Source organism: Filicampus tigris, chromosome 10, assembly GCF_054856515.1.
Source record: "Filicampus tigris isolate MCC_2025a chromosome 10, RoL_Ftig_1.0, whole genome shotgun sequence".
Classification (NCBI taxonomy): domain Eukaryota; kingdom Metazoa; phylum Chordata; class Actinopteri; order Syngnathiformes; family Syngnathidae; genus Filicampus; species Filicampus tigris.
Genome location: NC_141226.1, coordinates 13,369,115 through 13,390,978, shown reverse-complemented (window position 1 = coordinate 13,390,978; position 21,864 = coordinate 13,369,115). Strand labels below are relative to the sequence as shown.

The window sequence follows — 21,864 nt, the reverse complement described above, 5'->3', positions numbered from 1 at the left end:
ATCTTTGTGTGCCCTGTGATTGGCTGGCAACCAATTCAGGGTGTCCCCCGCCTACTTCCCGAAGACAGCTGGGATAGGCTCCAGCACGCCCCGCGACCCTTGTGAGGATAAGCGGTATAGATAATGGATGGATGGATATTCAAACTCGAACGGCGGTGCAACATGATAATACAACAATGCTCTTGATCCTCTGCAAAGCACCACTAATATTACTTCTGTTTTTAGTACAATATTTGATATATTGTATATTGGAGTGGGATTTTTAAACAGTAAAAAAATGTATGGTTTAATGGGATTTCCATTCATTTCCCTGGGGAAAGACGAGTTGAGATATAGCTATTTTGAGTTACGAGCATTGCAACAGAACAAATTAAAGCCGTATTTTAATGCACCGCTGCATTCTGTTGTATGATCGGAAACAGGTGGACACATGTACCGTCTGCCATCTAGTGGGAGAGTATTTAATTGTTCTACCTGTCACGATATGTCGCTGGCATAGATGAACAAATATACATTATTGTATTTGATAAATAATATTTTTGGGACACATTCAGTTAAAGTAGATAAGTGGGACGCACTGGCTGGATGTCCAGGTTTACAGGATACAAATTAGCGTGGTTCGTAAAGTCTGCCTAGCAACAAGTGGTAAGATTGTTATATCAGCTAGCAGTGCTTTCCAACCTTTATTAGAATTACTTTTGAAAATATATCAAAGTATTTTCGCAGATTTTCCTGCCTTCAGGCAAACACATGACTTCTTAAAGCCCAAAAGCAAACAGCCGCCGTGCTACTGCTAACATTGCTCCTTAAGGTGAACTCGGCGAACTTTGTACCTTCCCTGTTTGAACATATTTCATATCCGGAAAAGAGCAGGAAGTTGCCATCATCTGTCATCAGTAAGTTTATTAAAATACATGCTCTGTGCGTGTGTTTGTTTGCACTAAAAGAAAGGGCATTTGGATGTTTGTTTTGTCTTACTGCTGTCAACCAATCAGAGCGTCGTATTTTCAGATAGACAACCTCCTCCGCTGCAGCTCACTCTCCCCCTGGACAACACACACACACGCCACAGACACACTGCGCGTCTGAATCCGGATCACTCCCACATCTGCAGCCTCCGACAACATTTCTGTCCTTCCTTTCATCCTCACCGATTGTAAGTCTGTTCCTTTATTTATCATTTGTAACTTTATTTCTACATTATTGTTTTCTTTTTCTCTGGTCGACTATTGCAAATACTGGATTTGTCTTCCTATATCCAAGTCTGTTCTTGTAAGAAATGATTTTGTTTGCTCCTTTTACTTTTGAGCCATTGACTAGATTAAAAAAAAAAACATGAAGGGAGCGTTAACCCAAAGAGCGACGTTATGTAACACTGGAGTATTTCGTACGTAGTAATAAAGGCGGCACGCTGCACAGTTCTTATTGCTCTCGTAAAGTTACTGACATTCTTGATGGAAATCAGAGCAGCAACAAAGATGTCGCTGTTGCCATTTGTTGCTCACAGTCTTACGAGGACTGAATTAGTATCTGCAAAATGTCCATTATTGTGCATTAAAAGTCGAGTCCCCATAACTTGACAAGTTGGGGCAAATCTTTAACCTGCAGTCACAGTATAGCGATAATTTACGCACAAAATTCTCATTTGTGGCCGATATTATTTATGGAGTTTCTGGACAGTTGGATAAGCAAATGATGCGCACCTTAGTAGAAGCGGTAATACTGCGGTGCACTGAAAGTGCTCGCTGTAGGTGCGCTCCATTTGTGTACCTCGACGTCCGTAGTTGTTGGCACAAATTGCTAAATTAGTATCTCGTGCACACGTTATACTTATCCTCGAGGCCAAAAATTACCAGTTGCCACAAAATATTAATCCTTGGCCATGAATAAAGTATAATATGCACATTAATTGAATATTAAATCAATCGTATTCACAGTCAGGTAAACAAATGGAGATGATGGGAGTAAACGTGTGCCGAACTTTTCGTGGGCGTGCCAATTTGTTCAATGGAATAATATTAAACCCACTATTTATGTTTGCACATTATACCTATTTTGTGGCCACAAATTAGCATTAACTATCCCTGAAATAAAAAAAAATGAGGCCACAAATCATGTATAACATATGCATACATATACATAAAACCTAATTTGTTGTCTAGAAGTAGGTATAATACACGCACATAATGCAAATGATCAAATGGAGCGCACCTTATTTAGAAAGGAAGATTAAGAGATTGTTTATTGCAGTTTCCAGCCATGTTTTTTTTTACCAAGACAGCCAGAGTTGTTTATGATTATCATATTAAACCCCCAAAGTAACAATTCATGTGTACGTTATAGCTATTTTGTAGTCACAAATTAGCATTTAGTAGCCACAAAATCCAACTGGCCACAAATTAGACATAACGTGTCCACAAGGTGCTGCAATTTTGGCCTTGAAGTAGGTATAATGTGCATACAAATTAATAACATTAAAGCGACACTTGGGTGAGTTTAAGATTGGCACTTATATAATAGGTTTGCATGTAAAAATGACATCAGTACTAAAGTGCCCCTCCCAAAAGACTCTGTCGTGATTTAAGGTCTTTTTTTGTGATTAGATATATGACCAATTGCCCCGCCCCCTTTTGGGGCGTGACTTATGTTATGTTTTCGGTCTCAGCTGTCTATGTCACGGGAGGGAGCCAAGCGTGGTAATATTGCTCGCGTTGTCAGTTCTGTTGTCTAAAACCAAAATGCAAATGCACATTACTACTCTCTTCAACCTGTGAAAGTATAAAAGTGTTCTGCACAATAGTTTGGATTTATTGACTACCTAGAAAAAAAATCCCTCCATGCCATGTCTGGGGCTCTGCATTTTTCCCATAAACCCATCCTTTTGTTCTTTCAGTTTTAATGGTCTTAATACAGATACATATGATAAAGTGTTTGGCACATATTGATAATGGAACTTTAATGCAGTCCTCCAGAAACCAAACTGAGTGCTTGCTACAGAATGTATTGATCCGCCCTGTTCCAGCTCCTCTCCAAAGGCTTTTCCTGCATCTGTAACCCGAGCTGTGCAATAAAACCAGCTCACAGACCATGTAGACACATTAGTGGTGCTCTACGATGAGAACTCTTTGAAATGTCCTTTCTGAATGCAATAGTTTGAACTTTCTGGAAAAAAAAAGTGTACATGCAAGAGTTTGTATGTGAGTGTGTTCCAAAAAATCTGCAGTAATAATCCGACTGCCTCAAAATCATTTGTAATCTGGCTCTTGTGTAATCGGGGTGGGGGGCAAATAATCTGCATAATCTTGCATCTTTGGCGGCATGACACGTCACCGTATTTCTACTGTGCTGTGTGTGTGTTGCGGATGGATTATGCAAAAATAGAACGTGCTTAAACAAATTCTTGTCATGCTGGTTTGACAAAGTTTGATTTTTATGGACATGTTTCATACACATCACGTTTTTATTGCGTTGAGAATGGCGTATGGGGAAATTCATGTTTTTGTTTTTTTTTTATCAGATTTAGGATTTTTTTCCAGATACAAGGCGTCGCGTGGCAGTTTTTTTTTGTTTTTTTGTCTTGAGTTGTGGGCAAAATTTTGAGTGAGGAGTGCTTGCATGGTGGCAGCGAACTTTTCCAACAAGCTACAATTTTGGTGATAGTTCTTAACATAAGAGGTTTTAAGCATCTTATTGCCACACCCATTTTAAGTTTACTGGAAAATTAAAACATGAAAACAGAAAAACATACATATTCTTTATCTTCTGCAAAAAAAAAGGTCTGCAGTTCTTTTTTACCCATCGTCATTCATTTGACTTTGTTGATATGTTACTTGTGCTGGTGCAATACAGAAACTTCCTCATTTCATCTCAGTGCGGCTAGTCTGTGAAATCTTGCGTTTAAAAAAAAAAAAGATGAATTTTCATAACAGGAATTCAATTAGGAAAGTACAAGCGAGAGCGCTGTCTATTACTGCTGTCAAGCGATTACAATTTTTTAGCTAATTAATCGCTTTCCATAATTAATTGCGATTAATTATATTTTTCAGATACAGTTTTTTACAAAGTTTGGAATCCAACATTCGCTTGAGTAAAATCATGTAATTAATGTGGGAAAAAAAAAAAAAGTATTTCGCTTTCTTTCATCCTTGAATCTGATTCTTTTCCTGGAATATAAAACTGTTGAATGATACACCAAAGACGTACAACTAACTAGTATTTGAATTTGGCTTTGCAAACTATGCAAATTATTTTGGATTTCTCCAATGAGTCGTTGAGCAACATTTTAAAGTAAAACTACGTAATAGTCCATCTTTTCTGATTTTGTTTTCCTTTTCAGAAAAAAAAGGAAAACCTTTTTTTAAACCAGGACAGTGCATTTGTTAAGTACACTTCAGTTGCACAGTATGTAGCTTTTAACTATAATACATTTGAATAGCATTTTTTTTAGAACTGTTTTTTTTCAAACACTTATTTAGGTATAATTTTTATATAATGTTCATGGGTAATATAATTGTTTTATGATTTACATTACAATTTTTTTAAGCGATTGACCAGTGGCTACAAAGTGTGCAAAGTTCACTTTTTCTTATTTGAAAAAGAAAGAAAAGAAACTGAATTTGAAAATGGCTATTATAGTAGTAACGCAGCACATCCAAGTAACTTGTTGCTACTACTTTGTTTCAAAAATTTGAGAAGCACTATTAATGAATGTGATCATTAAGTTTGTGCTTTGTGCTTTGTGCTTGAATGTGCTTGGCAAGGTTGTGACCACAGCGCAACTTTGCAATGCAAAATGCTTCATTTAACCTTCACCTTCTTTCTCTCGTTCCCCCGTTAGAGCCGTCATGGTGTCCCACAAGGAGTTTGCGAACGCGGGCAAGCAGCCAGGCCTGCAGGTGTGGCGCATCGAAAACCTGGACCTGAAGCCCGTTCCCAAGGCTCTGTATGGAAACTTCTACACCGGAGATGCCTACCTGCTGCTTTTCACCACCTCTGCGCCTGCCTACAACATACACATGTGGCTCGGTAAGACCAGGATGCATCACAACACACAACAGAATACACTGGCTTTATTTCAACAGTTGATTTTTAAAGTGAACACATGGCGCGGACCAGTGTCAGGGCTGGGCAACTGCCCAGGTCGTCTCTTTCTCCCTCTCTCACCCTCGATCTCTGTCACTCTCTTTCTCTTTCCATCTTTCTCTCTCGTGCTCTCTCTTTCTATCTCTCTCTCTAACCTTCTCTCGCTGTCTGTCTATCTCTTTCTATCTCTGTATCTGTCTTTCTATCTCTCTTTCTCTTTCTATCGTTCTATCTCTCTTTCTATCTTTCTTTCTCTCTCTCTCTCAAAGATGTTGGGATTTTATAAATTCAAAAAAATCGATTCATTTTTCTTTTAATTTTATCTCATAGCACGTTTGATGCTTATTATTATATCAAAAAAAAAAAATAAAAGTAATAAACGATAATGGGAATTAATAGGAATTTCAGGAGTAGGGTTGCGCATCGATAACCGGGAATCGAGTGGAACCGGGACCATCATTCCGGTTCTCCCGGAACCATTCAGATTTTAGAATGTTGGTGCTAAGTCTCGATTCCTAGTTAGCCACGCAGCCCCTCCCGCCTGCTCCTCTCGGTCAGCCCCTCTGCTCGCTTCGTGCCGGCCGACAAGCCTGCCTGACCCTGGGCGTGCGCTGGGCCCTACCCACGGATCTCCACAGCTGGGGCGGCCGCTGGGAGGCCGCATTGTGGCAGCAGTCGCCCTTCGCTGGTTCGGTGATCCTTCCCGGGCCGGCCCGGCTGGCTCATTCGGCCGGCGCCTAGCCATAGAACTGCCGCGATGCGGCTCATGACCCAAAGTCAGAATCAGCTAAGTACGTCTAATGCCAACATTGAGCCAACAAGTTCAACACACAAATGCACATTTCTAGCTAATATTTAGCTTATAGCATACGCAACTGCAGTATGTATGTATTTGCATACATACTGTACATAACAAAAAGTTCATGAAATTAAAGAACAGAGAAGTTCATGTGATTTTTTTCCCAAAAATAATTCATATTTTTTGTTACGCATCGGAATCGTTAAGAACTGGAATTGAATTAAAGAACCCGAATCGAAACTGAAATCGACCAAATTCAAACGATGCCCAACCCTTTTCAGGACTTGAAAAATGTTTCAGTTTTTCTTCTAATTTCGGTGCAGTCATACTTCCCACTCCTAACGCTGTGGTACAGTCTAGCTTCTCGTGCGACTTGAACATTACATAACACGTGTGGCTGCTGTGTGCCTGCAGACCAGATCAGGCATCCAGCGTCACTGTCGAAACATGTAGCGCAAGCGCTATAGCTGCGGAACTCGAAAAGTTGCAGCTGTTCGTGAGAATCCGCACTTCCCTCTTTTTTGTACTCATTCTTAGTTCTCTTCACATTCAAACCAACTTCACATATGAGTGACATCTGGCTCCAACATAATCTTTTCTCATGCCCTTTAAATGTTGGTAAAGCCAGGCCGAGTCACATCGGGAATACTCCTATGGGCCATGGGGGACAGGAACCAGTCCATACTTGTTTTTCTGGCAGACAGATGGGCTTCTGCTACCGACGTGTTGGAGTTGCAAGAATCAGAGTTGGCGAAAGTGCTCACACTGTAAAGCACAAATATTGTGGGTGTGCTTGAGTAAAAAAAAAAGTTCTGATACAACTCTTATACTGAGGTAAAAGTTAAAAAATAGTGCAGTGAAATGTAGTATAGTACAAAAGTAAATACTATATTTTAATATACTTGAACATTAAATCTTAGTTTATGCCATGAGGGCGAAGATTAGTGACTGAGGCCATAAACAGTAATGAGCCTGTTTTGACAAAGTAAGGCTTTTACACAAGTCTAGATACCTGAAAAAAAAAAAAGTATTTGTACTTGTTTCCCACCAGTGGCAATAATATATGATTCAAAAATGAATCGCTTTGTCTAACATGGATTTTAGTGATTTGGAATGTTGTGGATTTAAGGGAAAATTTGATTTGTTTCGTGATGCATCCAGCAGCTGTGGTTGAAGTGAGTCAGCGTCTCCGTGCCTGACTCAGAGGTGCCATTAGGACACTGCTCCGTGCTCAATCTAGGAGCGCTGAAAGAAAGAAAAACGAATGATGATTGAGTGAAATAAAATGGAGGAATTGCAGTACTATCATGCCCTTGCATGTGGGCAAGGGGAGCCCGAAGTTACAGATACTTTATTGAACGGGACAAACAGTCAAACGCATAAAATGATAACACTCGCACTGAACTGCTGTAGGTCACAACTCGTGCACAGATGCTCACAAGCAGACTACAAACTAACACCTCTTAAAGGCACACCTCCACAGTATGTACCGTAATTGAACTACATTGATAGCATTTCATTTCAAAGAGGATCATTAATGTGATAATGCAGGAAAAGACCTGCTTATATGTAGTTAATCATTCGCTAATTCATTGATTTTTTTTTTAAATACATCTGAACTATGTTAAAGTGAGAGGAGGAGCTCATTTTAGTCAGGCCATAGCCTTGTTTAATAGCAAAAAGGTGCTTTGCTGCCATCTTGTGGCATCGATAGGCAATTGCAAACCTTTTGGGTGAGCATCAATTACTTACAGGTGTTCGCCACTCTACCGCTGTGACTCCCTTCCAGGTGATGAGTGCTCGCAGGACGAGAGCGGCGCGGCGGCCATCTTTGCCACCCAGCTGGATGACTTCCTGGGGGGCGGACCGGTGCAGTACCGGGAGGCGCAGAGCAGCGAATCCCACACCTTCCTGGGCTACTTCAAGACGGGCATCACATACAAGGCGAGTTCAACAGAGAACAATAACCCACGTACAGTGTACACGCATGGACAAAATTGTTGCTACTCCTCCGTTCAGCAAAGAAAAACCCACAGTAGGGATTGTACTCACCGGAACACCAAGCTGCTTGAAAAGGGTCTTAATTGCCTTTATTATGCTTGTGAATAATTTGCTTTGGAATCTCCTGTTGACAACTCACTCCTTTGCTTCATCTGGCCCATGTTTAGTGTGCTACACACCATGTCACCAAACAGCACAGTAACTCATTACACGTTTTAAAACACCTGTGATGCTAAGTAGAGGACACATCTTGGTTGAACAAGTCCCTATGGGCAAAATTATTTGTAATCTTTTCTAGTGGTACCATCATTTTTTTCAACTCCACAGAAGCAGATATTTTTGCCCAACTCTTAAGACCCACAATCATGTGACGTTTAACTGCTCTAATGGCTGGTTCGCTATTCTTTCTGCACATATCATGCCATAAAAAACATTTAGATAAGTTTGCAATGGGTAACTTGCAATGGGTAAGTGGAAATAGATAAATAACTCGTACATGTGTCCGCGGTTTAATGATTGTCAGCCCCGCGTGCACTTTGTCGCCTAGCTACACTGATGAGTCTGAAGTTCACCGACAACTACTTTCCATTTTCAGTATTTCCATGCCAGGGCGTGTCAATGACTGAGGCTGCTAACATGTTGGAAGGCTGCTTCTCCACTGCCCATCTGTTTTGAGTTGCTCTCTTAAACCCGAAACTTCCTCCTCTAACTTTGGCTGGCTGTAATTATCCCCCCATACACTCATTCTTTCTGCAAGAATGGCCCAAAACACAGTCTGGCATGAAGTTACATACTATATACAAAAAAGTTGTTTGTTTAACATGAGAACAGACATGCAAACCCTTATAGGCTAATTTACTTAAGACTCAAAGGAGAAATGCGGTAATATCTACTGAAGGTAGTACTCTAAAGTATATCTACACTAGTTTTGAGACATTGGTGTGTGTGTTTTAAATATTGGTTGGTTTGTTATGGTTACTTCTTAAAGGAATAAAATGATCCTGTTCTCGTATCAGATAATCTTGCTGAAATTAAGTCATATTCCTAATTTCATTTCTTATTTCTTTTTTTAAAACCACATTTCGTAAGAGCGGTCTATTTTCATTGGTAGAGCACTGTGTACTTCCATTCTTCTCATAGTTTTGGCCAGTCTTTCAGGAAACAATCTTTCCATCAGAAAAAACACAGGCCACATTGTTGCCATGGAAAATTTTACAGAGTGGCCCTTGAGGAGGCTGAGCGGCGTGAATGTGGTTTCCATTTTGAAGTCACGCCTCCAGATTGTGGCGAGACCCTGTAGGCAAACTGAGGCTTTTGTTCCATAAGAAGAAATGTTGTTTGTCCTCTCATGAACTAAAGGGCCCGTTCATTTGTCTCCATTCTCCCACTAATGAGCATATGTCTGATGTTGATTTGTTATAATATGCATGACTTGTAAATAAATATACTTGTTTTGCTTCACGGCTTCTCAAAGGACGGCACTTTACGAGACAGTTCCACTTCCAAGGTACAACACAGGTCCTCCTCCTTGACGCTGTTCAATGTTTGACACTTATGCAGGCAATGTCTTTTTGGCTGACAGCCGTTTGGTCGTTGGTGTTTCACGGTGCTGTGTAAAGTTCAAGTCATTCTCAGTTGTGAACTCTTTGTTTCATGAATCATCCAACTAAACAAATATCCAACCCAGACACGCACAGTCAATACCCAAATTATCCACACCCTAATATAGGGAGTAGTTAAATTCATTTTGTCACAGGCCATGTCATAGTTCAGCTTCAGAAAACAGGTGAGCTGTGATTGGGTGTTACCATTTTCGGTCGACAGAAGTGACAAAATGGCCGCCCCCTGAGCTAGCTAAAAACGGGTGGATTTCTCATATTAGACAAACATATTAATCAGAATGCCTTGTTTCAACTAGTGGAACATATTCTGGAAAAAAAATGTCTGGGTTGACTTCCCGTTTAAAGAAGAAACACAATATAGAAAGTGAACGGATACCATCACTTAATGCAACTTCTTTTAAGCGTTTGCCTTTCAGTCACTTTCAGCTAAAATCTGTATTTCTCACCTCAGCGCCATCAAGTGTTCACCGTTTGCCCTAATTCACATCCCATCCACTACTGTATGTCAGATGGCTAACAATATGCATGTTCTCACAGAAAGGTGGCGTGGCGTCCGGTTTTCAACATGTGGTGACCAACGAGGCCAACGTAAAACGACTGCTTCACATCAAAGGTCGCAGGGCCATCAGAGCCACGGAGGTGGAGATGGCCTGGGCCAGCTTCAACAAGGGGGACTCCTTCATTATTGACCTGGGAAAGGTGAGATTTCACGCCATTTGGATGGGTGTGTGACAGTGTGGATTCGTCGGACACAACGCAAGATCGAAAACATGCGGCAGATATACTTCTTTTACCCAAAAGTACTTAGTTCAGGGGCAGGAAAAACATGGCTAAAAAAGGGTGGGTTAACTCTTATTCCGCAAACGCAATGCTTATCAGAATTCCTTGTTTCAACTCGTGGGCCTGCATAGAGTATATTCTGGAAAAAATATATGTTTGGGTTGACTTACTCTTTGTAGCGGAAGTCAACCCAAAAACATTTTATCAAGAATATGTTCCCAGCTGGCCCACTAGTTGAAACACGGCATTCTGATTAATTTTGCGTTTGTGGAATGTAAGTTAAGCAGCAAAATGCACTCGTTTTTAGCCATCTGTGCGGGCGGCCATTTTGTCTTCTGTCGACTGAAAATGACATCACAACTGCTCACAACGACCAATCACGACTGACCTGTTTTCTGAATCTGAGCCGTGATTGGTCGTTGTGAGCAGTTGCGATGTCATTTTCAGTCGACAGAAGACAAAATGGCCGCCCCCGGAGATGGCTAAAAATGAGTGGACTGACACTTATTCCATAAAAGCAGTATTTATCAGAATGCCCCGTTTCAACTAATGGGCTTGCATAGAATATATTCTTGAAAAAACAACAACTTTGCGTTGACTTCCCTTTAAAGCTTGAAGGTTAAGACTTGGCACTTAATTAATTATTGTTCATATGTGACATACTCCCACCTCTGGTCTGCCCCGCCCCCAGATGTCTGTCACGTGACCAATCAATGTTTGTGTCGTGCCGCCAGGAAATCTACCAGTGGTGCGGAAGTGAGTGTAACCGCTACGAGAGGCTGAAGGCCTCCCACATGGCCATCCACATCCGAGACAACGAGAGGAACGGCCGAGCCAAGCTGCACATGGTGGACGAGGGCCAAGAGCCCCAGGCAATCACGGAGGTGACGGCGACGCAAACGCACGCGCAATTAATTTTCTCAGCCTCCCTTGGCGTATCCCAGACAGGCACTTGACGTTTGAGCGCAAAGGTGGTCGGTCTCTTGTGAGCAGAAGCTGTAAGTTGTAATGATGCGCGTCACGTCCAGCGAGATAGGCAGCGTGGGAACAAACACACACAATGCTGTCATTTGTAATGAGCTGCTCGTGGGCCAAATTGGGGCCAACGCGCTCTGTCTTGTAAACACTCGAAGGGAGGTCACAAAAGTCCACAGAAGACTAATGAGAGGACACCAAAGGGACATTTTTTTCCCCTTATAGCTTAGAAAATATGCAGGGCAACTAAAAATTCTGTCAATAACACTGGGCAACAGCAAATTTTAGTCCAAGATGGCTTCAAGTGTCCCGAAAGGAATTTTTGAAGCTGCGTTGAAAAATGTTTTACTAATATATTTTCTAGCCCATCAGGTATTTTTTTTAAATATATTTTCATTTTTTTGTTTCTACCTATAAAAATCCTTGTGCAATCCGGATTTTACCTTGTATTTTAATTTATAGCTATGATGGTTTCAGAAAAAAATCCACCTGTTGCTGAACATAACCTTAATTCATAAATATTACATAGTATATTCCATATTATATTACATTATATTACATCTTCTTCTTATTATTATTATTATGAAAACCTGATGTGCTAGAGAAAAAATGAGGGCAGATTCAGAATTAGCACAAAATATTAATCAAGAATAGTTTACTTGCATTTCTGATTTAAATATTTTGTGAAATTTGTTGTCCAGTGTATTTTGCACCTTATTCAGGCCACATTGGAATTATGACATCTATTTCATTTTTGCAGACGCTATGGTCAAAAAAACAAATATTGAAATGCACACAGGCTCCCTCAAGTGGTTAACAAAAGAATCTTTACTTTACTGGGCAAGTAAAGTTCAGTTGTATTTATTTAACTTTTGTTATTTTTTAAAATTCATTTTATTTATTTACTTTAAGGACTATTTGTTTCTAAACATTTATTTCTGTAGGCAACAAGTTTTACTTTTATGTGCAATATATTTTATCATTGTTTGAACCATTAGTTAGTTTTTATTTATTTTTTTTATTTCCCTATATTTAAGTCACTTTAAAAACAACTGCAATGATAAGTGCTTTGTTCCTTTGCAAGTCTAATAAGAATTATTAATGTTGAGAGAAACATACCGGTACATAAATTGAGCCATCAGTTTGTACATGTTTGGTACACGCCTTAATTATGGTATTGGTGCGCTGCACAGTACATCTCATTGTAAAAACACATTAATTGACACTGTTTAACCCCTCTGGTTCTGGTAGGTGTTGGGACCCAAAACTACCATTGCACCAAGCACTCCTGATGATGAAAATGTGGACGCCGTCAACAGGAAGAAGGGCTCACTCTACATGGTGAGAAAGAAAGAAAGAAAACCTTTTTGGGAAACGGATTTCATGTATTGAATTTTTTTAATAATTCATAATTTTAGAATTGAGTAATCTGAGTGCAGAAAAGAGAACAATTGATTGGCAAATGAATGAATACAATCAACATTATTATTATTATTTATTTATTTATTTTCTTTGCAAAAGGTGATTACAGCCATTATGTCTGAAATGTCCCTTTGTTTTTCAGATCTCTGATGCCTCGGGTTCCATGAAGTTGTCTGTCGTGGCGCCATCCAGCCCCTTCAAACAGGCCATGTTGTCACCTGAGGAGTGTTACATTCTGGATAACGGAGTGGACAAGAACATATTTGTTTGGAAAGGTAATGAAGTAATCTAAATGTATTAAATTAATCACAGGTTACGTTGTAAACACAAGTCAGTGCTTTTGATAGTGTTTAGGCCAAAAGAGAAGGCCTTGATTCAACACTTTTTATTGAACCCGGTTAGATTGCGCAAGTGTACCTAATGAAGTGTCCAGCGAGCGGACTGTCAACTTATACGTTTTCCCCGTATTTTATACGTTTTTTTTTATCATTTCAACTTGTGTACGCCATATAACAATTTTTGTACGGGGAAAAAAAAAATATAAAAAACTAGTTTTTTGTTAGACCGATCTTGTCTTGCCCATTTCGGCTCTAATACGGAGCGTCCGTTAGCAATTGCGACTGTAAACTTCGGTCGACTTTCACGAGCATAGCATTCCCCCCCGCCCCCGTTGAGCGATAAACACTGTGTAAGATTCTATATAGAAATGTCCGTTCCGTTTCCCCCACCTCTCCCGCTGAGCGATAAATACTGTGTAAGATTATATATATGGATACTTTGTAAGATTATATACAGAAATGTACGGGGCAAATTACAACTTTTGTAAGATTCAGGTATGCGTTTGTCTCATTGTCATTGCCTTCAAATCAGGTCCAAAGGCCAACACGTCGGAGCGTAAAGCCGCCATGTCTGCGGGCCAGAAATTCATTAAAGACAAAGGATACAGCAGCAAGTGTCAGGTACACGTCTCATAATTATTATATATCTGTCACATTATGTGAATGCTCTGCTACGACAGTATATAGCTGTCCAGCGGTACCTTGACTAGTTAAGCTGGGGCACTTGTAAGTCATGGTACCCTCTGTACTTAAATTGCACATGTGGGCCAAAAAACATCATACTTTTCTTGATTCTACCTGCAGCTCCAAGTGCTTCCTGCAGGAGCCGAGACCATCCTGTTCAAGCAGTTCTTCAGTGACTGGAAGGACAAAGACCAGACCACCGGGCCGAGGCCGGCCTACACTATTGGCCGCATTGCTAAAGTGGACCAGGTGCCCTTCGACGCATCCAGCCTGCACTCCAATAAGGCCATGGCAGCTCAGCATGGCATGGTAGATGATGGCAAGGGCAAGTTCCAGGTAAAACATTTGTGTTGCATAGTCACATAACAACAGCAAGTACACGTGCACAATACAGTATGATGAGAGATAATCTAAAAGTTGTATTAAAAACCGTCATCGCGGTGCAGTTCAATGACTCTACCAACTGAAATTACAATAGTGCAACATATTCACTGACTGTCAGTCAAAAGTCAGCACCAATCTAAGTTCATTCAACTTCAGTCATTCACCTCCCAGCTGTCACCAGTCACCGCAGGTGTGCCTCAGGGGTCCTTTACGGGCGCCCTCCTCGTCTCATTCCCATCAGCTATTTCTTCAACAAATACATTTACTTTCAGTGATACTGTGGTGACAACCAGTTCTACCTCTTGAGCAAATCCAACTCTACTACCTCCCGACTTTATAGACCGTCTCAATGAACTCCAACCCTGGTTTAGTGCAAACTTTCTCCAACTTAACAGTCACAATAACAAATTACTTTTATTGGAGTCCAAATCAACTCACAGTCTCTCCGTAATCCCACCAAAAAATACATTTCAAAATCCTCCTACTTACTTTCAAACTGTTCATCATCTCACATTTTTTAAAATGCATACCTTACTATTAGCTCCTTTTGGATTGTGCAGACGTACCTTTATTTGCGGCAAATATGTGCATTTAATTAATAATGGATAAAATATTGATGACTTGATCTGGTGTGGTTTTTAGATTTGGCGTGCGGAGAATGGTGAAATGGTTCCTGTGGATCCCGCATCCTATGGTCACTTCTTTGGTGGAGACTGTTACCTCATCCTCTACACCTACAAGACAGGACAGATCATATACACTTGGTATGTGTCTATATGGAGCTGCTAGTTCTTGACTTGATGTTGTTAGACTTTTGGCTAAACTGCTTAAACCATATTCTGAATATGTCTGTGTGACTTTGCCAGGCAGGGGCTGAAGGCTACACAGGACGAACTAGCTGCTTCGGCGTTCCTCACCGTGAAGCTGGATGACTCACTGGGAGGATCCCCGGTTCAGGTTAGAGCTTGTCGAAGGAGACCACACCTCTTTATCACGTTTCTGCTTAACAATCTGTCTGTGGTCCTTGCAATCAGTCGGATGATGTGAGAAATGGATGGTGGAAGTTGCAGCCAAGGCTAATTAAGAACTCGGAACACATAATTTTACTAGAAATTGTAAAGGTGAGAGCTAGAACTGAAACTGACTTCTCTCAACTGCTACTTCCTTCATGAAAAAGACAACACCTTTGAATGGCCAACAGAGGGCGATATTCTATCAATTCTATCAGTGGCCTTGAAATTTCAAGTCTTCATACCAATAATGTTGAATCATACATTACAGACATATCTGCGAAATGGATTACTGATTACGGTAGATACACTGAGTTGAGTATTGCCCATGAATTAATTCATTCCGCATCGTCAGGAGAAGCTGCTACAAATTATGTCACAAATAAAATGAATCAATAATTTTCATGTCAGTTATTGCCATGTAATATTGTGGATTGTGTGCAACTGTGTGGTTACTTTAAATTGAGTAATTTAATGTACTCTTATAGAATATGTTGAAACTTTAGTTATCGCACAGTGTACGAAATTGGAAATATGAATAAATACACTAGAATTAACGAGACATTGACAGTTTTTAACGTCAACGCTTTCCATGCAATTGTATTTTGAAGTTAACATTGTTTTTTTCATCAAAGAAATGAACAAATCAACAAGAATCAATGAAACAATGGGAAAATATTTTTAATGACAATGATTTCCATGTAGTTGTATTTTTTTTGTGAAAAAACAAACTATATAATGGATTGTGTGGAAATGCGTCATTGTTTTTTCGCGAGAATATAGGCCTATTTTTTTATGGAACAAAGGTATCTTTACCAGAATAAAAAGTAATAATATAATGCCAATAAATACACATTTTTGAAATTCAGTCTTCAAAATGACTTTATTCCATTGTTAAACTTTGACAATGAATATCAAAATATTACCACTTTATATTGGAAGAATACCACTTTATCCTTGTAAGATTACGTCTTCTAAGATTTAATAAAATGACTTTTATTCACATTACATAACTAGTTTGATTTCCTCCAATGACTTTTAAATTGCTACGGAGTCATTTAGCTTTACACATGTTAGTTATGACTAAAATGTTTTGTTTTGTTTTTTTAACCAAAGGGCAAAATGTTACAGTGGCTGGCTTCCAATAATATTAAATGTACTTTTTAGTAATAAAGACTGCCTTGTTTTTGATGAACACCTGAGGCCCACTACTATATTTTAATGTCGGTCTTGATGGTGCGCTCGGAGAGCCAAGTATTTTTTGTAAGGCAGTACTTGATATAAAAAGTTTGAGAAGCAATGTTTTAGACATTGGCTCTGATTATTGAATACTGGCACAAACAATAGCGTGTTCAACTACGTTGTTGTGACCTACAGGTGAGGGTGACTCAGGGCCAGGAGCCCCCCCACCTGATGAGCCTGTTCAAGGGCAGACCCATGATCATCCACAGCGGAGGAACGTCACGTAAAGGTGGAGAGACTCAAACTGGCAGCACTCGCCTCTTCCACATCCGCCAGAGCACCTCCCACGCTACACGGGCTGTGGAGGTGAGGATCGATTTTATTTGAGTTATTCAACCCACCGGGGAGATTCCCACCTCTCACGGGTCTTCATTTTTTTTTTCTCTCAGGTTGATGTTTCGGCTTCCAACCTGAACACCAACGATGTGTTTGTGCTGAAGTCGCCAAGCGCTCTGTTTGTGTGGCGAGGCGTGGGCGCCAGCGACAACGAGTTGGAGGCCGCCAAGCACGTGGTGGGCTTCCTCGTGGGAAGCGCCAGCAATGTTTCCGAGGGAAAAGAGCCAGGTGGGTGTCTACTGTTAATCAACCGACAATACAGCCAAAATCCACAGGTAATTGACGTCACCCAAGGTTTAGAATTCCCTATAGATACCACAATATGGGAGCAAAGCACTTTTTTCTATTAGACAAGGCTATTGCCTAACTAAATGAAGCTCCTCCCCTCATTTCCGCATAGATGCATGGCCCCAAGATGTCATAAAGAAATATATTTATATTAGGCATGTTGAATTTTTATGTGAATAATGGAGGATAGTGTTTCCCTAACAGGTCAACGATTTGGCGAATTTTATGAATGCCGAACAGCAAATATTGATGCTTCATTATCAACTTTGATGATATTCAGGAGTGGTCACTACATGCAGTACACCTGCACAATCTAATAAGATGCAAAGTCAGAGGTTTTGATTCAATAAATACACATACAGAGGCAGACATATACAGTATATAGTATAGTATTTACATTTAAAATGCTGGTTCTGCTGCATACTGTAGATGGACACATACAGATAATTAGCCAGATAGCTAGTTTGCTAGCTAGCTTGAAACCATAGATCGATAGCATAGATAAATAAATACCATAGATTTGATCTTAGTGGTTTTTAACTAATGAAGTGGGTCATGACTGTGTATCATTGCGAATTAAATGAGAAGAATAAAACCGCCAAATTGGTAACATTACTCTAATTGAAGGATTGAGTGTGCGACTGTGTTAGCTACAAACTATCCTTCATCCTCTCAGCTGCATTCTGGACCACTCTGGGTGGCAAAAAGGAATACCAGACATCCAAGACTCTGCAGAACGTGATCAAGCTACCGCGTCTGTTTGGCTGCTCCAACAAAACTGGACGACTCATTGTACGTGAAATCATGATACAGTAGCCAGAATAGCGCTTTAATCGTCTGACACGTTATACTACAGTAAATGCCCTACTGTATGTTTCTCTCAGGTTGAAGAAGTACCAGGAGATTTTACTCAGTCTGACCTGGCCACAGATGATGTCATGATTCTGGATACCTGGGCCCAAGTAAGATGCCCACGTTTGGTTATGTTTGGAGAGTTCTCGCTCGTGTCCTTATTTGTGTATATTTTACAAGTGACATAATGTTCTTCTGTGTTCCACGCAGCTCTTCCTTTGGATTGGCAATGAAGCTAACGCACAGGAAAGGAGTGGCGCTCCCAAATTAGGTTGGTTGTACAAAAAGTGTAAGATGTGGTATAGGCCAACAAAAACATTAACCTCTCACACGCACCAAACAAATTTTCACTGACCTCCCAAGAAATTGGTACACTCACTAAAGCAGGCCCTCTTTGCAAAAAGTTTGGACACCCCTACACTAAACTCTCTCTCTCTCTCTCTCTCTCGCTCTCTCTCTCTGCATCACTGTCTCTCTCTGTCTCTGTCTTTCTCTCTCTCTCATATACACACAGCTCACACCGCTCTCACACACCTCTCGGTAAGAATTCGGAGGAGGGACTTTCTGTATATATTGTTAGGCTGAGCCAGTTAGCGAGAATTTTTTTGTTGAGTGTGTTTTAAAAAAAAAAAAATGTGAGTGTGTTTTTTTTGGGGTGTGCTACAGTTTTTGGGGGGATGTGTATGTGTGTTTTATTTTTTGGGTGAATGTGTGTTTTTGATGAGTGACAATTTTTCAGGAATTTTTTGGGTTCGTGTGAGGGTTTTTTTCCCTAATTGTTTGTTTGGTGCATGAGTTTTTTAGTTGAGTATGAGTTTTAGGGGTACGTGTGAGAATTTCTTGTTGCGTGAGAGGCATTGTCTGTTGTAAACGAGAGGTTTTTAATTAGATGCGAGTTGTATGTGTGTGTGTGTATTTGTGTGCGTTTTTTTTTGTGTATAAGTGTTTTGATGTGATAAACAGATCTTTATGTGTGTGTTTGTGTAAGCATTAGATGTCTTTGGTTGTGTTCATGAGAAGTTTTTGAGTGCGTCTCAGAGTTTTTGTGTGTGTTAGAGGTCATGTAATTTTGGCCTATAGATACAATACAAATGTGGTTTTCTTTCATCATAATCATTAACTTAACTTGATATTGCACCCTATTTGTCCATATTATGTCGCTGATGTCAACATCTGTCAGCATACAGTAAATCTCCACTAATCACCCTTTAAAAATGAACAATGACTGTGCCTAATGACGCTCAAAGCCTTTGAGTTTGAGTGGTGCTTTCAAGAGATGTGCACCTTAGCCATCTTGCTATTGGCTCCTAACACACGCTCACATTGTGGCCTTTTGAGCGGTAACAATGTCGATGGCCCTTTTACTCTTTCGCTCGAGGGCAGCGGCGTCAATGAGTGCACTTTTTTTTTTAGAGATGTCAGAAATGTGTTTCTGGATTACACTCAGTGTGGCTTGCAGACACTCTATTAGGGACAACAAGAGACGTATAAAAAAAAAAATCTGCAAAGATAGACGATGCTACCTCGACATACAAGTGCCCCAACTTAGTTTTTTATATTATGAGCTTGGTCGAGTTATAGCTTTGTGTTATGAGAATAAATAAATAAATAATTGACTCACAAGTGAGCTTCAGATACACTGCCCGCCTCTCTGATGGAGTGGAGAAAAAAAATGGAGCAATTAGAAGGGACTGTAATGCCCTTGCATTGGGCAAGGAGAGCTGTCAATACACATTATTGAATAAAAACACAAAAATTCAAAATGAGAACACTAGCAAGGAGCTGCTGTTGGCCACAACCCGTGCCCAGACGCTCACACGCAGATAACCCAACTCGTGCTCCTGACTTCACTCACTAGACCACACCCCCTCAAGGCACACATCTAACACACAAATACTACGGTGTGTACAGTAATTACAATTAACAAAACAAATCTGTTTCTTCATGTTCCCTTTTATTTATTTATTTATTTATCAATTTATTTTTACGGTGAAGCGCTATTTAAATCATTTTGTCTTTTGAGGGACTGGAAAAGTGTAATGGCATTTCAATTCATTTCAATGAGGAAAATTGAGTTGAAGCAGTAAAACTTAGAGAGAGTTAGAGTTAGATTTGTCGTGGAATTCATTTTACTGATAAGTCAAGGTACCACCATGTCATAGTGTTTTTAATACGGATTTTGATTACATTTTTTAAATTGGTGACATAGGAGATAAAGAAACTCCTCTCGGCTGTTCACCACTGAAAACTACAACCACAATGATAAACATAACTATCTCTCTTTTTGGCAGTGTTAATCAAAATGTTTTATTATTATTATTATTTATTTTATTTTTTTACATAATTTTTCATCCAAATCTTGTATAGGTTGTGGAGCTGTACAGTATATTTTCTTCCCGAGTCAAAGCAGGGCTTATCCTTTGTAGATTATTATTGGTGTGCTCCCTGGGGCACTGAAGGTCGCCGGCTTTCAAATGTTGCTTTTCAGTTTTGCCCCATAAGTGGAGCGATATTGCTTACGACGTAAATGCTGTGCTGATTCCCTTTTCTTACTCTTCTCCACCCATTTGTCAAGGAGAGAATATTAGAATTGTATCCACCTATCATTTGATGTTTGCATGTGCAGTTGGATAAACTGTATGAAACTGAACATTTCAGAAAGATGTCTGTTTATTTTTAATCACATTCCCATTTTTCCACCCATCTCCTCCAGCAAGGGACTATCTGGATTCGGACCCGTCCGGCCGCAAGGGGCTGCCCATCACCACCATCAAGCAGGGAGCAGAACCGCCAATTTTCACTGGCTGGTTCCATGCCTGGGACCCCAAGATGTGGGAGACGGACCCCTTGGACAGAATCTGCGCTCGCTTCTGAACACCAAACTGCAAAGTCTTTCGACGACTTTGTACCTATTTAGCGCCAGTTGCCATTTTGGTTGTTTTTACCTCTAATCCCTAAGTGCCAAACGCAAAACTGTAATCACATTTAAAGCTTGATAGCACGCACTGGTGAGGAAGTTGTGCAGTGTTTTAGAAAATGATGCTTTCCCTCTTCAGTTGACAAATAATTGTCATTTACATTCAACAATGTGCCATCCTCATTTTGTCAACTTTTCTGGTTTTGAAAAAAGCTATATATGCAAGACATTTTAGACAGTTGTAATATCAACATGCACCCACACCATTTAATCCATTACCACAGTGTTGTGTTGTCGCTAGTTAGTACGGGATTCATGTTGCACATACTAGAAGTTGCATGCTGCATTTTTTATCCTGCTGTGAAACGTGTCTAAGTATATGCATGCACACATGCCACAATTTAGCACTGTGTCCATGAAATGCTCTCATGGAAGGCTTTGAAATAAAACTCTTTTGAGTTGTAACACGTTGTACGTGTATGGAACAAATCCGAACGTGGGCAATCATACAGAAGAATGTCTCACCTCTTTAATCCAAGGAAGGCGGAATGTGCTCACGTCATCTAGTGGGCTGACTGACCAATTTTTTTTTTTGTAGTTGACATGTTGAAAGTAGAGTCAAAGTTGATTATCACTGACATATTTTTCTTGCTTGCTTAATTCTAATACACTATGCAAAATGCCATAAATGGGCTGACGAATAGCATGTGTACAGTATGTTGCAATTTATTAACCTTTTAAGCACTGAATATTTAAACACAAATGGTGCAGCAACAGTTGTAGACAGACAATATTAATGCAGTACTCACAGGCATACATTCTTTATCCTCAGCGAAAAACAACCCATATTGTGAAAAGCTTTTTCATTGGTGTATTATACTGGTCCTTGGTGGCCAAGGTGCACACACCAAAAATAATGTGAAATGGGGCTGGAACGGATTTCAAGGAGAAAAGGTGATTTGAGATGACTGTCTTCACTTGCTAGCATAGGCACGTAATGAATTAAAGTCGCAAGTCAAGAGACAATGAGTACTAATTACTAGAGGTGCGCATTCCGTTAGACTGACGGACCGGTCCATCAGTCCGTCCCTGACGGGCGCCCGTTTTGCTGACGATTGATCAATGATGAGAC

At 40.1% G+C, this 21,864-nt stretch overlaps 2 protein-coding genes across 3 annotated transcripts in view; both read left to right on the top strand.

The window, feature by feature from the left end:
• ccdc18 (coiled-coil domain containing 18) overlaps nucleotides 1-1,142 on the top strand; it is a 28,046-nt gene extending 26,904 nt beyond the window's left edge. Inside the window, exon 26 of the transcript XR_015088306.1 lies at nucleotides 1,012-1,142. The gene's annotated coding sequence lies outside the window, so the exon portion shown is untranslated. The remainder of the gene's footprint in view (nucleotides 1-1,011) is intronic.
• scinlb (scinderin like b) lies at nucleotides 1,019-21,197 on the top strand. Of its 2 annotated transcripts, XM_086042547.1 has the most exons (18): nucleotides 1,019-1,156; nucleotides 4,838-5,025; nucleotides 7,671-7,825; nucleotides 9,357-9,389; nucleotides 10,042-10,203; nucleotides 11,019-11,168; nucleotides 12,511-12,600; nucleotides 12,824-12,956; nucleotides 13,552-13,640; nucleotides 13,824-14,039; nucleotides 14,730-14,851; nucleotides 14,954-15,044; nucleotides 16,475-16,645; nucleotides 16,729-16,903; nucleotides 17,640-17,755; nucleotides 17,848-17,925; nucleotides 18,026-18,086; nucleotides 20,529-21,197. In XM_086042547.1, exons 2-18 carry the CDS (start codon nucleotides 4,845-4,847, stop codon nucleotides 20,687-20,689), a joined length of 2,184 nt encoding a protein of 727 aa, XP_085898673.1. In that variant the 5' UTR covers nucleotides 1,019-1,156; nucleotides 4,838-4,844; the 3' UTR covers nucleotides 20,690-21,197. The 2 variants fall into 2 exon arrangements, with proteins under 2 accessions (XP_085898673.1, XP_085898672.1); XM_086042546.1 differs by lacking the exon at nucleotides 9,357-9,389.
• The last annotated feature ends 667 nt before the right edge of the window (nucleotides 21,198-21,864 follow it).

What these genes read in the sequence shown, in the direction of transcription:
- scinlb (XM_086042547.1), top strand. Translation starts at nt 4,845, where the DNA reads ATGGTGTCCCACAAGGAGTTTGCGAACGCGGGCAAGCAGCCAGGCCTG. An exon ending in AGACGGGCATCACATACAAG is followed by an intron (nt 7,826 to 9,356) that starts GCGAGTTCAACA and finishes GGCTTCTCAAAG; the next exon opens with GACGGCACTTTACGAGACAG. An exon ending in GGACAGATCATATACACTTG is followed by an intron (nt 14,852 to 14,953) that starts GTATGTGTCTAT and finishes TGACTTTGCCAG; the next exon opens with GCAGGGGCTGAAGGCTACAC.